Consider the following 14,689-nt stretch of genomic DNA (forward strand, 5'->3'; position numbering starts at 1 on the left):
AGTTTTTGTATTTTTTAGTAGAGACGAGGTTTCACTGTGTTAGCCAGGATGGTCTCGATCTCCTGACCTCGTGATCCGCCCGTCTCGGCCTCCCAAAGTGCTGGGATTACAGGCTTGAGCCACCGCGCCCGGCCAGCAGCATTTTTCATAATCGCTAAAACACAGAGGCAACCATGTCCATCAACAGATGAACAGGTAAGCAAAATATGATATATACCTGCAATGGAATATTATTCAGCTTTAAAAGGGACAGAAATTCTGACATATGCAACAATATGGATGAGCCTTGAAGACACTGAAGACATTGAGAGTAGCCAGTCACAAAAAGACAATTGGAATCATACAATTCCACTTACATGAGCTACTTGCAGTAGTCAAAATCATTGAGACAGAAAGTAAAATGGTGGTTGTCAGGGGCTTAGGGAAGAGGGTATGGGGAGTCATTGCTTAGTAGGTATAGAGTTTTAGTTTTACAAGATGAAAAGAGCTCTGGAAATACATTGTGGTGATGGTTGCACAATATAGATGTACTTAATCTCACTGAACTGTACAGTTAAAAATGGTCAGCATGGTAAATTTTACAATATGTATATTTTACCATAATAAAAAACTGAAGAAAAAAGCAAATTTACCTTCTATGAGCATTTAATTAAAGTACTCCAACACTGTTGGGAGGAAAATAATTCTTCTCAAATCATCTTGTAACTTTTGGAGCAATGAAATAGCTAGGAATCCAACAATGGGGGAAAGGGGGTGGAATACCAGTGTTAGATATCTACCAAAAACAAAAAACAAAAAACAAAAAGTTTTGTACACGAATGTTATAGTGGCTTTATTTATAGTAACCAAAAATTGGGGGAAAAAAAATGTTCACCAACAGGAGAATGGACAAATCAACTGTGATATATTATTCAGCAATTAAAATGAACAAACTACTAAAACATGTAACAATACAGACTAAACTCAAGATCTTTATGTCAAGTGAAAGAACCCAGATACAAAAGTCTACATGCTGTAGGATTGCATTATATGAGGTTCTGCAACAGATAAAACCTAGTCTACAGTGTAGAAATAAGAATAGCAATTGTCTCTGGGGGTAGGAAGAACCAGAGGACATTTCTTTGATGAAAATATTCTACCTTCTGAGGTGAGTGTAAGTTACATAGGTGTCTGCAATTGTCCAAAGGACTTTTGAGGGTATTAGTAAAGAATAAACAGCAATGGAAAGAATAGAAATATGAGTAAATTCTTCCCATCAGTTCTTTATAATATATGCAATAATTAGAACAAATTATAAACCATCTGATACTAAAGACAATGATATTTAAAAGTGGGAAGAGTAAAGGAACTTAAAGGTTTCCACAAAAGTTGTAAAATATCGATACTAGCAGACTGTGATGAGTCACATATGTATATTTTAATACACAAAGCAATCACTAAGAAAACTATAAAAAGCAATCCACTGAAAAACACTATAAATCAGGCGTCCTGTGGCCTGCTAGGAGCCAGGCCGTACAGAAGGAGGTGGGCAGCAGGCAAGTGAGCATTACCGCCTGAGCTCCGCCTCCTGTCAGATCCGCCCCGCGTTACAGTCTCATAGGAGCCTGAACCTTATTGAGAACTGAGCATGCGAGAGACCTAGGTTGCGTGCTCTTTATGAGAATCTAGTGCCTGATGATCTAAGGTGAAAGTTTCATCCCGAAACCTTCTGCCCTCCCCCATCTGTGGAAAAAATTGTCTTCCACAAAACTGGCCCCTGGTGTCAAGGTGCTATAAATAAATCAAGACAAAATCCTAAAAATGTTCAAGTAACCCACAGAAATGGAAGAAAACAAATAGAGGTATAAGACACAGCAGAAACAAAGAGAAAACAATAAAATGGCAGGTAAACCATAACATATTAATAATTGCCGTAATTGTAATGGTCTAAATACACCAATTAAAAGCAGATTGGCAAAGTGGAAAAATAAAACGTGATCCAACTATATGATGTTTACAAGAATTAACTTCAAATTCAATGACATAGATAGGTTGAAAATACAAGTTTGCAAAAAAAAAAAAAAAACGTATCACGCAAGTATTTATCCAAAAAGAAAGCAAGAACGCTAATATTTCAGATAAAGTGGACTTTAGGGCAAAGAAAATTACTAGTGATAAAGTCACACATTACAAAATGATAAAGTAATCAATTCACTATGAAGATATAATCCCAAGTATGTAGGCTTCAAACAACAGAGTCTCAAAACATTTTCAGAAGCAAAAACTGAAACAAATGAAAGGAGAAATAGACAAATCCACAATTAAAATTTGGGACCTCAAAAGCCCCCTTGCAGTTGAAGTTCTATCTCAGCAACTCCTAACAGAACTACAAGACAGAATGTCAATAAGGATACAGAACTACCAAAAAGTGAAATTACACAGGCTATGTTCCTGACAATACTGGAATCAAACTGGAAATCAATAACAGAGGGAGAACAAGAAAGTCTCTAAATAATTGGAAATTAAATAGTAGACTTCTAAATAAAGTATGGGTCAAAAAAAGTCATAAAATAGTTTTTTAAAAAAACAGAACTGAATGGAAATGAAAATATAAAATATAAAAATGGGTGGAATGTGGCTAAAGAAATGCTAAAAGAGATTTTTAGCACTACTTGCCTACTTTAGAAAAAAGAAAAGGCCTCAAATCAATAATTGAAGTTCCTATCCCAAGAAACTAGGGGAGAAAGAGAAAAATAAGCCCAAAACAAACAAAAAGAAGAAAGTAATAAAATTAAGAGCAGAAATTAAAGAAAGTGAAAAATAAAAAAATAGAAAAAATCAATAAAAGTAAAAGCTGGCTCTTCAAAACATCATTATAATTAATAAGCCATCTAGCAAGACTGACAAAGATAAAGAGAAGATACAAATCATCAATATGAGGAATAAAGCAGGGGAAATCTCACCGTAGATTCTAGTATTACCACAGAAAATAAGGAAATAATATGAACAACTTTATGCTCACATATTTGGCTGTTTAGAAAAAATAGACCAATTTATCAAAACCCACAAATTTTCTTTAAACTCAAGACAAAACAGATAATCTAAGAATAGTCTCATAACTATTTTTAGAATGGAATCTTTAATTAATAAAAACAGAAATCTCCAGGCCCAGATGGTTCCACTGAAGAATTCTACTAAACTTTAAAGAATTAACACCAATTATTACATAATTATTTCCAGAAAATAGAAGACTAAGAAACACTTCTCAAGCAGCCAATATTGCCCCGAACCAAAATCAAATGAAGACCATACAGAAAACAACCGTCAAAACAATATTAGCAAATTTAATCCAACAATGTATTTAAAAAATCATATGCTACAACCAAGTGAGATTTTTTTCCAGGTTTGTAAAGTTGGTTCAACATTCAACAATCAATCAGTGTAATCCACCATATGAATAAGCTCAAGAAGAAAAACCATAAAATCATATCCATTGAAGCAGGAAAATCTGTTGTCAAAACCCAATATCCATTCATAACTAAAACTCTTAGCAATGTAGAAACAGAGAACTACCACAACTTGATAAAGAGCATTGACAAAAAACCTGCAGCTAACATCATACTAATGGTAAAAATGGAATGCTGTTTCTGTAAGGTCAGGAACATGACAAAGATATCCACTCATCAGTCTTGTTCAACATCATACTGGAATTTCTGGCCACTTCAATAAGATAAGAAAAAGAAATAAAAGGCATACAGATGGGAACTGTCAGTAGGAATGTAAATGGTATACCCGCTCATAAAATAGTTTGGGTATCTTAGCTCAGACTGCTGTAACAAAAATATCACAGACTGGGTGACTTTAACATTTATTTTACTTCTGAAGATTGGGAAATCTAAGATGAAGGCACTAGCAGATTTAGTGTCTAATAAGCAGCTTCCTGGTTCATAGCTAGCTGTCTTCTCACTGTTTCATCATATGGCAGAAGGGATAAGGGAGCTCTCTGGGGTCTCTTTTACAAGGGTGCTAATCCCATTCATGAGAGTTCTGTTCTCATGACATAAACACCTCCCAAGGCCCATTGCCAAATACCATTGCATTGGGAATTAGGTTTTAACATATAAACTTGGGGTGACATAAACATTTGGTCTATAGCAGGCAGTTTCTTATAAAACTAAACATCTAAATATGCTACTATATATGGCCCAGCAATTGTACCTTTGGGCATTTATCTCAGAAAAATAAAAATTATGTTCCCACAGAAAACTCATATATAACAGTTCACTGAAGATTTATTGCTATTAGCCAAAAACTGGAAACACCCTGGATATCCTTCAACAGATGAACAGTTAAACAAACTGAGGCACATTTATACAATAAAATACCACTTGGTCAGGCACGGTGGCTCACGCCTGTAATCCCAGGACTTTGAGAGGCCAAGGTGGGTGGATCACCTAGGTCATGAGTTCAAGACCAGCCTGGCCAGTATGGTGAAATCCCATCTCTATTAAAACTACAAAATTAGCTGGGTGTAGTGGCACATGCATGTAATCCCAGCTACTTGGGAGACTGAGGCAGGAGACTCGCTTGAACCTGGGAGGTAGAAGTTGCAGTAAGCTGAGATCATGCCACTGCACTCCAGCATGGGCAACAAGAGTGAAAACTCTGTCTCAAAAAAAAAAAAAAGAAAGAAAGAAAATACCACTCGGTAGTAAAATGAATGAACTATTTATATACCAAGTCAAAAAAAAAAAAAAATCCAGAAGGTAACATACTGTATGATTTCATTTATATAACAATCTTCAAATGACAAAATTATAGAAATGAACAAAAAGAAAAGAGTAGTGGTTTCTAGGGGTTATCACTGGGAGTGAAGGAGGGAAGCAATGAGGTGGATATGCCTATAAAAGGGCAAAAGGAGGAACCTTTGCAGTGCTGCAGCTATTCTGTATCTTGATTGTACCACTGTCACCATACTGGTTGTGGATACTGTACTATAGTTTTGTAAGGTATTATTATTGGGGGAAATTAGACAAATATTACCTGAAATCTCTCTGTATTGTTTCTTACAACTGCATGTGAATATATAGTAACTTATAATAAAAAAGGTATGTGTATATGAATTTGGCTACAGTCATGCACTACATAATGACATTTCAATCAAAGACAGATTACGTATACAATCATGGTTCCATAAGATTATAGTGTCATATTTTTGCTTTACCTTTTCTATGTTTAGAGACTTACCATTGTGTTACCACTACCTGCTATGTTTAGAACAGTAACATGCTATACAGGTGTGTACCTTTGGAGCAATAGGCTATACCCTACAGCCTAGGTGTGTAGTAGGCTATATCACCTAGATTTATGTAAGTACACTCTATGATGTTCACAAAACAGCTAAATCACCTAATGATGCATTTCTTAGAACATATCCACATCACTAAACAACACATAACTGTATTTAAAAAGAACAGCTGTATCTATTGACCTAAAGAATGTATGCAATATGTTATTGTTAAATATTTAAGTGTAGTACTCAGTATAAAGTAGGTGCTCATTATTTATTGAATGACTAAAAGGAAATTATGGAAAATATATATTATTTGATTCCAAAATTATAAAAATAAAAAATAAAAATATTTATGTTCATATAAGTACAGATGAGCATGGAGAAAGGTGTGAAAAGATGCATAAGAAGATGTTAACAAAAATTAACTTAGTAGTAAAGGAGAGGTTGGAAAGAGGAGGACAGGATGAAGAGATTATTAAAATTTTCTTTACATATCTTTACATTTTGGTTGTAGTAAATACTTGTAAAATTTGTATTTTCATAGATAATAAATAATACTTTTAAACATATTTAAATGATTTGGAAAAAAGCAAACAACCTAATAAAATGAAAAGCAAAAAATATGAATGGCATGAATATGACTGTAGGATGAGTTGAGCACAGTGATGGTCAAATGTAACAAAATTTGCAAAATGAGGTAAATGAAGTTCTTCAAGGATGTTGTGGTGAGGGCCCAAGGAAAGAAAAGAGTTGAGAGGTTTGATGACAACAGATGAAGCACAAGAAACAAGCATCAAAATGAAGAAGAAAACTCTGTGATGACATGTTGGCCAGAACTAAAGAGCCTATGGAGTCCATATTCAGGCTCCATAGACTACAAAAAAACTCTATAATATTACCTTCTCCACACAAAAATGAAGAAGGATGGGCTAGGAACACATACACAAAGGTGGTTGGCCAATACGGGAAGTGGCAGTGACACATTGCAGACTTAAGTAATGTGAAAATGGACAAAACTGACATTTACAATAAATTCTCAGCCCTGGCCAGTGACACACTTGGAGTACAAGAACATCTACAGAGTGGCTTACATTGCTGTGAGTACACAAGAGAAGTGAGAGGAGAAAAAGGATGCTGGCCAGGAAATTACAGAACATTTCACTGACTCTCTAGGTAAGCTGGAAATCACAGTTGCAGACCTTTGGCAGGGAGGTTTGTATGATACAGAATTCACAATAGCAACTACAGAGGGGAGGCAGAAAGTCCTAGCTGTATTATGGACAAAAAGCTATAATGGAAAAGATAAGGAAGATAATTATTTGGGTGGATGCAAGAATATTCAAATAAAGTCAGAGGTCAAGAGAAAAGCCGTCTTATTTCCCTGCAGATTGTAGGCAAAGCAATGTGGCTGCTCCTTCAACCCTAAAGGGTGCATTGTCTAGGGAAGGGAGGGGGAAATGCAGACTGAGGAGAAATGAAATTACCCATGAGAAAAAGGTGAAAAACAACCTGATTTAGTTTTATGAAGCTTGTATAACCCTGATGCTACATAATCATTAAGAAAACTTGTTTTGAACTCACACTGACCTAAATTCAAATTAAGATACATTAGAAGTTTTGTGATCTGAAGTAAGCCACCTATGCCTCAGCTATTTCATCTGTAAAATGGAAATAATAATAGTGTCTACCTCATAGGGATATTATATTGAGTGAGCCGATATGCATAGAGTGCCTGGCCCAGTGCCTCACTCACAGTAAGTGTTCAACACATCATAAACTGGGAGGCAATACTAAGTGTTGTCAAGGTCTACACACTATAAAAAGAAAAAATATAATACCGTCTTTACACCGAGGATAAGAAAAAATAAATAATATACAAAAATCACATGTCCTTGATGTACTTTCAGCTAAAATTAAAATGTTCTGTAAGACAAATGAAATTATACATAAAATTAAAAGGCAACAAACTGGAAGGTGATATTTCCAACATAAAACAAAATGTTAGCATCTAGAATACATAGAGAATTTCTACAAATAAATACAGGGGAGAGGAACACTAAATGACTAACAAATATATGAAAAAATATGTTAAAATGAGATAATATTTCTAATTAATTCAATTCACCTGAGCACCAGAACAAAAAAAAAAAAAAAACAGAGAAAAATAAAAATAAATCAGATTTATAAAAACATGAGTCCGATAATACAGTGTTTTCAAGGATGTTATAAAAACCAAGATCTTTCATAAAATTGCTAGTGGGAATACAAACTAGAACAACTATTTTGAAGAGCAATTTGATAATATCTGCTAAAGATAAAAATGTACATGCCTTATGACATTCCAATTCTAGATATATGCTCAAGAGAAGGTTTCACATATGTGAAAATGGAGACATGTATAAAGATATCCATAGCAGTGTACATAGTAAGATAACCAGAAACAATTTGAACTCTATCAATGATAACTATTTGGCATAATCATATGCTATAAAACTACGTACCAATTCAAAGGGATAATAAAGATCTGTTTATTCACATAAAAAGAACTCAAAAACTTAACTTGCTGTATACAGTAATAAATAATTTATGTAAACACTTAAAAGCACCAAGTATTACAGCAAAAGCATTAAAAGCTGAATCAGAAGAGTACACTCTGAATTCATGATAATTATTGTTTCTAAGGTGAGAGAATGAGACACTACAGGGGATTAAAAAGATACATTTTTACCTGTAATTGTTAATGTCTTTATTAAAAAGGAATTGAAAGCAAGTAGGAAAAAGCGTTAATAACTGTCAATTCTGGGTATGTTGATACATGTGCATGTTCTTATTCTTTATACTTTTATATCTATTTGTCATTTCTCAAAAGTATTACAAAAAATAAAATACAAAAAAGCACATTATAGACCAGAGGATCAGTCATGAGGTTGCTGCAGTATTCCACAATAAGGTTGTGAGGTGTAAAATAGGTTATATTACATTGGAGACAGAGAGGAGTCAGATACACAGCTCTTAAGGAGATAGGTCTTAGTGGCTGTTTGAATGTTTAGTTGGCTCAGGCTTCTGTAACAAAATACCATAGACTGGGTGGCTTAAACAACAGACATTTCTTTCTCACAGTTCTGAAGGCCAGCAAGCCCGGGATCAAGCTGCCAACAGAGTAGGCTCCTAGTGAGGACTCTCTTACTGCTTACAGTGTGCTGTCTTTTCCCTGTGTCCTCACAGTGTGTCTCTCTCTTCCCCTTCTTATAAAGACACTAATCCCATTCATGAGGGTCCCACCCTCATGACCTCATCTAACCCTAATTACCTCCTGAAGGTCTCATCTGCAAATACCGTAACCTTGGGGGTTGTGGCTGGAACACGTGAATTTAGTAGGGGGACACCAACATAACAAATGTAATGATAAGAGAGGCTGTTTACCCATCTGCAGTACTTTGCTTGATATGTAATGAGTTCTGAACAATGATTGCTGAATTCTGTGAATGACATTTATACTTTTCGTGGTTGTAAAGAGTCACCCATGCAATGTGAATTCAGAGGGAGGGGGATAATCATGGGAAAAGATAAAAGTGTTATCTATTACCTCAGAGAACAACATCAAGGAATTAATTTCTTGAGCAATAACCTCAACCCAATCTTAACAAGGTGAGTCACTTCAAAAGCCCTCCTCTAAATGCTAGAGAACACTTACAGGGAACTACTTGTCTTCTATTTTTAAAAGTCATTGGAAGACCATCCCAGCAGTGTTCTCTTCAGCCATTACTGGTCAGAGAGGCTTAGTCAAAAAAACATCTCTTGAAGGAATACAACAATTTGCTAAGAGAGTTTCAGGGTCCTAACCCAATTTTACAGGTATAGCTTTGCCTTGGAAACAAAGATGGCAACTGTGACCTCGGCATTCATAGAGTCACTTCTATATATGGTCAAAGTTAGTGTCAGTCCCAGAATCTCTGGATTCTGGGTAGAGGAAGGAATAAGCCTATTGCAGAAGAAGGAGACATGGATAAGGAGCGTAGACAAGATTAAAAGAGATTTAATTAAAAACTAGATGTGATCTATTCCATATCCCTACCATAACCTGACTTCTGGAAGATCCCATTATGACGGAGAGGGAAAACATTTCCCTTCTCAAATCTACAACCTCAATGCAAGCACATCTACTATCCTCCTAGGAACTGAGGATGCCCAATGCTCCAGAGCTTTATGGAATACTAAAGATCTGCTCATGGAAGGGCTGGGAAGCATGAAGTAGAGGAGGAAAACTAATGCTAGAAGAATGGGCATAGTGGTTCCACGACTCCTTCCACATCTCCATAGGCTAGGGCAAACCTGATCTTACAGGATCTCTCTACCTCTCCTGAAACTGAGTGAAGCAAGCCTGGGCTACTGTGGTGCCATTAGTCACAAAAGGATCTCATACTGACCCAGGAATTGGGATTTGACAATTGAGTTTGCTTTAGTAGGTTTCTAGAAGAGGATTTAGTGCTGTATGACACCACGAGAACCCAAGATTTCTGATCTGTAATCTATCATGTAAAGTGATAAGCTACTTATATGTGCTCTTGCTCATGGATCATTTTAAATGGAAAACAATAGAACAGGCCCACATGGAGCCAGCTGTTATCTAAGAACACTATTCTATAGATGTTGGTGGTAGTTGCATTAGTCAAAAATGTAAGAAAATCAGAGTCAGTCTCCAGACAGAACCCTCCTATCCTATTTTCCATGTCAGTCTAACAGCAACTAAGAAATCCAAAGAGCCTCCCTTCTCCCCACCCCACCCAACTCCTCACAGAGAGCTGACACCCTGCTCTGGGGGTGTCAGCTCTTGCATATAGCCCCCACAAAGTCACAGGTGTCAAATCCCCTCCTCTAATGGTCAATGTCACAGGAAAAGACCAGACAGTTGGTTCCCAAGGTGTGCTTAGACAGCTTCTGTAAGTATGAACTGGAGCTTGGGAGACTAACCAAGGAATCTTCTAAAGACGAAGTCAATGATATCTCACAGCGTATCTTGGATTACTGGAGAATAGGAAATACATAACACAGTAGATTTCCAAGAACCTAATGACTTCAAATTTGGACTTGTTGGGCTTATGGATTCTGTAATTTATTTTATGAACAATCTTTGCACAAAGAGCAAGTGTCCAAGACAGCCAAAACTTTTATTAGTGTTCTCTTGAGGCCAAGAGCACTTTTTCCTAACCCTCTCCTTCACAGCTCTTAACCCACCACTCCCACCTGCTCAGTACTCCTCTCCTCCCTGAATTGGTGACAGCTCACCATTTACTACCAAATAATTACAGCTCTTTGTACATCTCTCCATTCAGCAATCCTAGGATCACCTGCCAATCCCAAAATCTCCTGAACTCCTTCTTGCAGGAATGGGTGCATTTTGCTCCAACTATTCTAAAAATTCCTACTCATGTTCTAAACCTCAGCAACAATTTTTGAAGTAGTGGCTAAGAGCAAGTATGCTAGAGCCAGACTGAGTTAGTATCCTAACTCTGCTGTCTACTAGCTATATGACCCTGACCAAGTTAATGCCTATCTCTTAGTTTCTTTTGTAAAATGGAAGAAAGAATTGTGCCCACCTCAGATGACTGTTGTGAGGTTAGGGCTTAGAGCAGTGCATGTACCCAGGAAACTCCACAAAACTTTTAACCATTACTGTGATTCAGAGATTTCCCTGACTCCCCCAGGAAGAGTGAAAGTCTTCTTTCTCTGTGCTGCCATCGTATCTGGTGTTGACTTGAGTTAAGGCAATCACCTTAACAACCCTTCAACAACTGTTTAGATCACTGTGTCCATTAGACTGTGAACTCCTTGAGAGCAGCATGGTCTTGTTATTGCCACTGTATCCTCACATGACACAAGGCCAGGCAGAAAATAGATTCAACTAGTTCTTCTATAATGCTAGTTTTGAAATACAAATAGTTCAAAGACAATTGACATATGTATTAGGGAACTGAGAATAATGTGAATTTCATGTTTTCTTGCATGTAACTCCACTTTCAAGAAAGTAGGTGAACACAGAAAACTGAACGCAGCTGAACTGAACTGAGTAAGAAAGCTCAACATGCACACATGCATGTACCTCAAACATCGATCAGCTACTTCAGTTCACCACTTGTGTTATGAGCCACACCCATTCACATCTGGTATTACAACTTTCTGTCCAATTTCATTTCATTTTATTTATTTTTTAGAGACAGGATCTCACTCTATCACCCAGGCTGGAGTACATGGCATGATTATAGCTCACTGTAGCCTTGAACTCCTGGGATCAAGTGATCCTCCTGCCTCAGCCTCTCGAGTAGGTAGAATTACCGGTGCATGCCACCATGGCTGGCTACTTTTTTAATTTTTTGTAGAGATGGGCTCTCACTGTGTTGCATGGACTGGTCTAGAACTCCTGGGCTCATGATGCTCCTGTCTTGGCCTCCCAAAGACAGGAGGGATTACAGGTGTGAGCCACTGTGCCCAGCCCATCTTTTTCTTAAATGTGTCACTGATGAAGTTTTTGAGTGTTGTGCCCCTACCTTCATTTTTCCAATAGGTCCTGTGGTCTTTATTGCATAACTTTACATAGTGTGATGAGTTTAACAATATGTCTCCTTATAATAAAAAGAACTGTATTCAACAGACTTGTGGTTGATGGTAAATAACTCTTTTTTCTTCATGGATACCTAAGACTCCTGAAACTGTAGGAACCCCTATTCATCAGCAAAAGCTGTTTGGACTAGCAGTCTGTCCCACAATTAAAAGCAATATATATTTATTCATAGCTAACTACATGCCAGACTTGTGGTGAGCAGTAGAGACACTGTGGCTAATAAAAAGCAACATCTGCAACTCTTTTGGTCTAGTGGGAGACAAGAATTGAGAGACAAGAAATTACAACAGATTGGGCTAGATGCTATTAAAGAATAAAGCAACGAATTTTCTCCTGGAAGGAAAGACCTCCCTGAGAAAGTGTTCCTTTCCCAGATCTTTCCACCCGATAGTCTCTTTCCTGGCTTGCCCCCATTTCTGCCTCCTTACTCTACTTCCTGAGTCACCAGCCCATCAGCACTGAGCAGAGAGACACAAAAAGAGTTAATGTGGCACAGGTGGGAGGGAGAAAGGCCCTGAGGAAAGCAGGTAGAACAGCCACATAAAGAGCCCCACAGGCACTGATTAAAGCAAAAAGAAGCTGCCAACACACAGTGCTTGAGATCTTTCCCAGTCAAGCCTTCTGCTGGTGATTTCTTCCTCATTCATTTATCCATTCAACATGTATTAAGCTTCTTGGGTGGGCTAGATCCTGGGAGAAGTCAATCTACTCGTCCTGCCTCCTCCAATGTCAGAGATGCTTCTTCCTCAGATGGCTGCTACTCTGAGTTGAGTGCCATTTTCTCCCTCTATGTCACCTCCTCTCCCTCTGGCATGCCAGGAATGAGACTCTAGTGGGACCCACTTTCGTATCGTGAAGAAGGAAAGGAAACGGAGAAGAAAAGTCCCGTTTCATACTGCCATCTCTCTCTCTGTTGCTCCCCAGCCCCAATTTCAACTCTCCAGCTGGTGTTCAGCATCAAGTTCAGAACGTAAGCACCCTGCACCCCAAAAACCAAGCAAGTTTTCCCTTGCCACACCAGGCTCCCAGATTCACTCCAGATTCCATCTGCCTCCCACTACGGTTTCTCCCTTTCTTTCTACTCTGCCTCCTCTCTTCCAGGATGGTTGGTGCAGAGAATGGGCAATTGCTCAGAGCTGGGCAAACCTTAATATCACTGTACCCACCAGCTCTATACAGCTGAAGAAGCTGAGGTCCAGAGGTCTTGCCCAAGGATACACAGGCAGGGACAGGACAGCTGGAAGCCTGATTCCCCACCCTGCCCACAGCACTGGCTTTCTCCTCATAGAGACTGAGACTGACTCTATTTGGACCCTGAGGAAGAAAAGTATTCATCTCCGCTCCACCCTCTGCTGACATCCAGTTAGAAGGCTCTCTCTGGCTATCTATACCAGCCACTGCAGCAGGCAGCCTCTTCCTCACTACCCCTTCCTCCCACTACAATACGTATAAACTTTTAGGAGCAAAGGATTCTCCTATCTAAGATAGAATTTTGACTTTAATTATCCATCCAAACCCCCACTAACCAAAAGTTATAACCCTGTGATCCTCCCAGCCCTGCACTACTCCTACACATATGCCATGGATGGGTTTGTGCCACTGTGACACCCCCAAAATCTCTCCCCTTGTCTTTCCTATCAGGAGTCATGCCCCCCACGAGCCCTCAAGTTGTGCCCACCACAGAATGACAGAAACTCTACAACTCAATTCCACCTTCCTACACCCAACCTTCTTCATACTGACTGGCTTTCCAGGGCTAGGAAGTGCCCAGACTTGGCTGACACTGGTCTTTGGGCCCATTTATCTGCTGGCCCTGCCGGGCAGTGGAGCACTGTTGGCAGTGGTGTGGATAGACTCCACACTACACCAGCCCATGTTTCTACTCTTGGCCATGCCAGCAGCCACAGACCTGGGCTTAGCCACATCTATAGCCCCAGGGTTACTGGCTGTGCTGTGGCTTGGGCCCCGATCTGTGCCATATGCTGTGTGCCTGGTCCAGATGTTCTTTGTACATGCACTGACTGCCATGGAATCAGGTGTGCTTTTGGCCATGGCCGGTGATTGTGCTGTGGCAATAGGGTGTCCACTGCACTACCCTGTCCTGGTCACCAAAGCCCATGTGAGTTATGCAGCCTTGGCACTGGCACTGAAAGCTGTGGCTATTGTTGTACCTTTCCCCCTGCTGGTGGCAAAGTTTGAGCACTTCCAAGCCAAGACCATAGGCCATACCTATTGTGCACACATGGTGGTGGTAGAACTGGTGGTGGGTAACACACGGGTCAACAATTTATATGGTCTGGCACTTTCACTGGCCATCTCAGGTATGGATATTCTGGGTATCACTGGCTCCTATGGACTCATTGTCCATGCTGTGCTGCAGCTGCCTACCCGGGAGGCCTGTGCCAAGGCCTTTGGTACATGTAGTTCTCACATCTGTGTCATTTTCTGGCCTTCTACATACCTGGTCTCTTCTCCTACCTCACACACCACTTTGGTCATCACGCCGTCCCAAAGCCTGTGCACATCCTTCTCTCCAACATCTACTTGCTGCTGTCACCTGCCCTCAACCTCCTCATCTATGGGGCCCGCACCAAGCAGATCAGGAACCAACTCCTGGACACCTTCACATTCAGAAAAAGCCCGTTGTAATGTCCAGTGGTAACAATGGAGCCTAAGAGTGGAGGTGAGGGGACACTCGGAGGGGAGTCTGGGGGTGTGAATTATGTTATCTTCATCCCACTGTCTGCATATGACTGTTACCATCATTTAACAGGTAATTGTTGTGGAGTCCCTACTAT

The 14,689-nt window shown here is 39.1% G+C and overlaps 1 protein-coding gene across 1 annotated transcript; it reads left to right on the forward strand.

The window, feature by feature from the left end:
* Positions 1-13,575: 13,575 nt before the first annotated feature.
* On the forward strand, positions 13,576-14,540 carry LOC103877698 (olfactory receptor 52W1). Its single transcript, XM_031653260.1, is given in 2 exon segments — positions 13,576-14,334; positions 14,337-14,540. Coding segments are annotated over 2 exon segments (963 nt in total).
* Positions 14,541-14,689: the final 149 nt, after the last annotated feature.

The sequence above is a fragment of the Papio anubis genome, chromosome 12, assembly GCF_008728515.1.
Source record: "Papio anubis isolate 15944 chromosome 12, Panubis1.0, whole genome shotgun sequence".
Classification (NCBI taxonomy): Eukaryota; Metazoa; Chordata; class Mammalia; order Primates; family Cercopithecidae; genus Papio; species Papio anubis.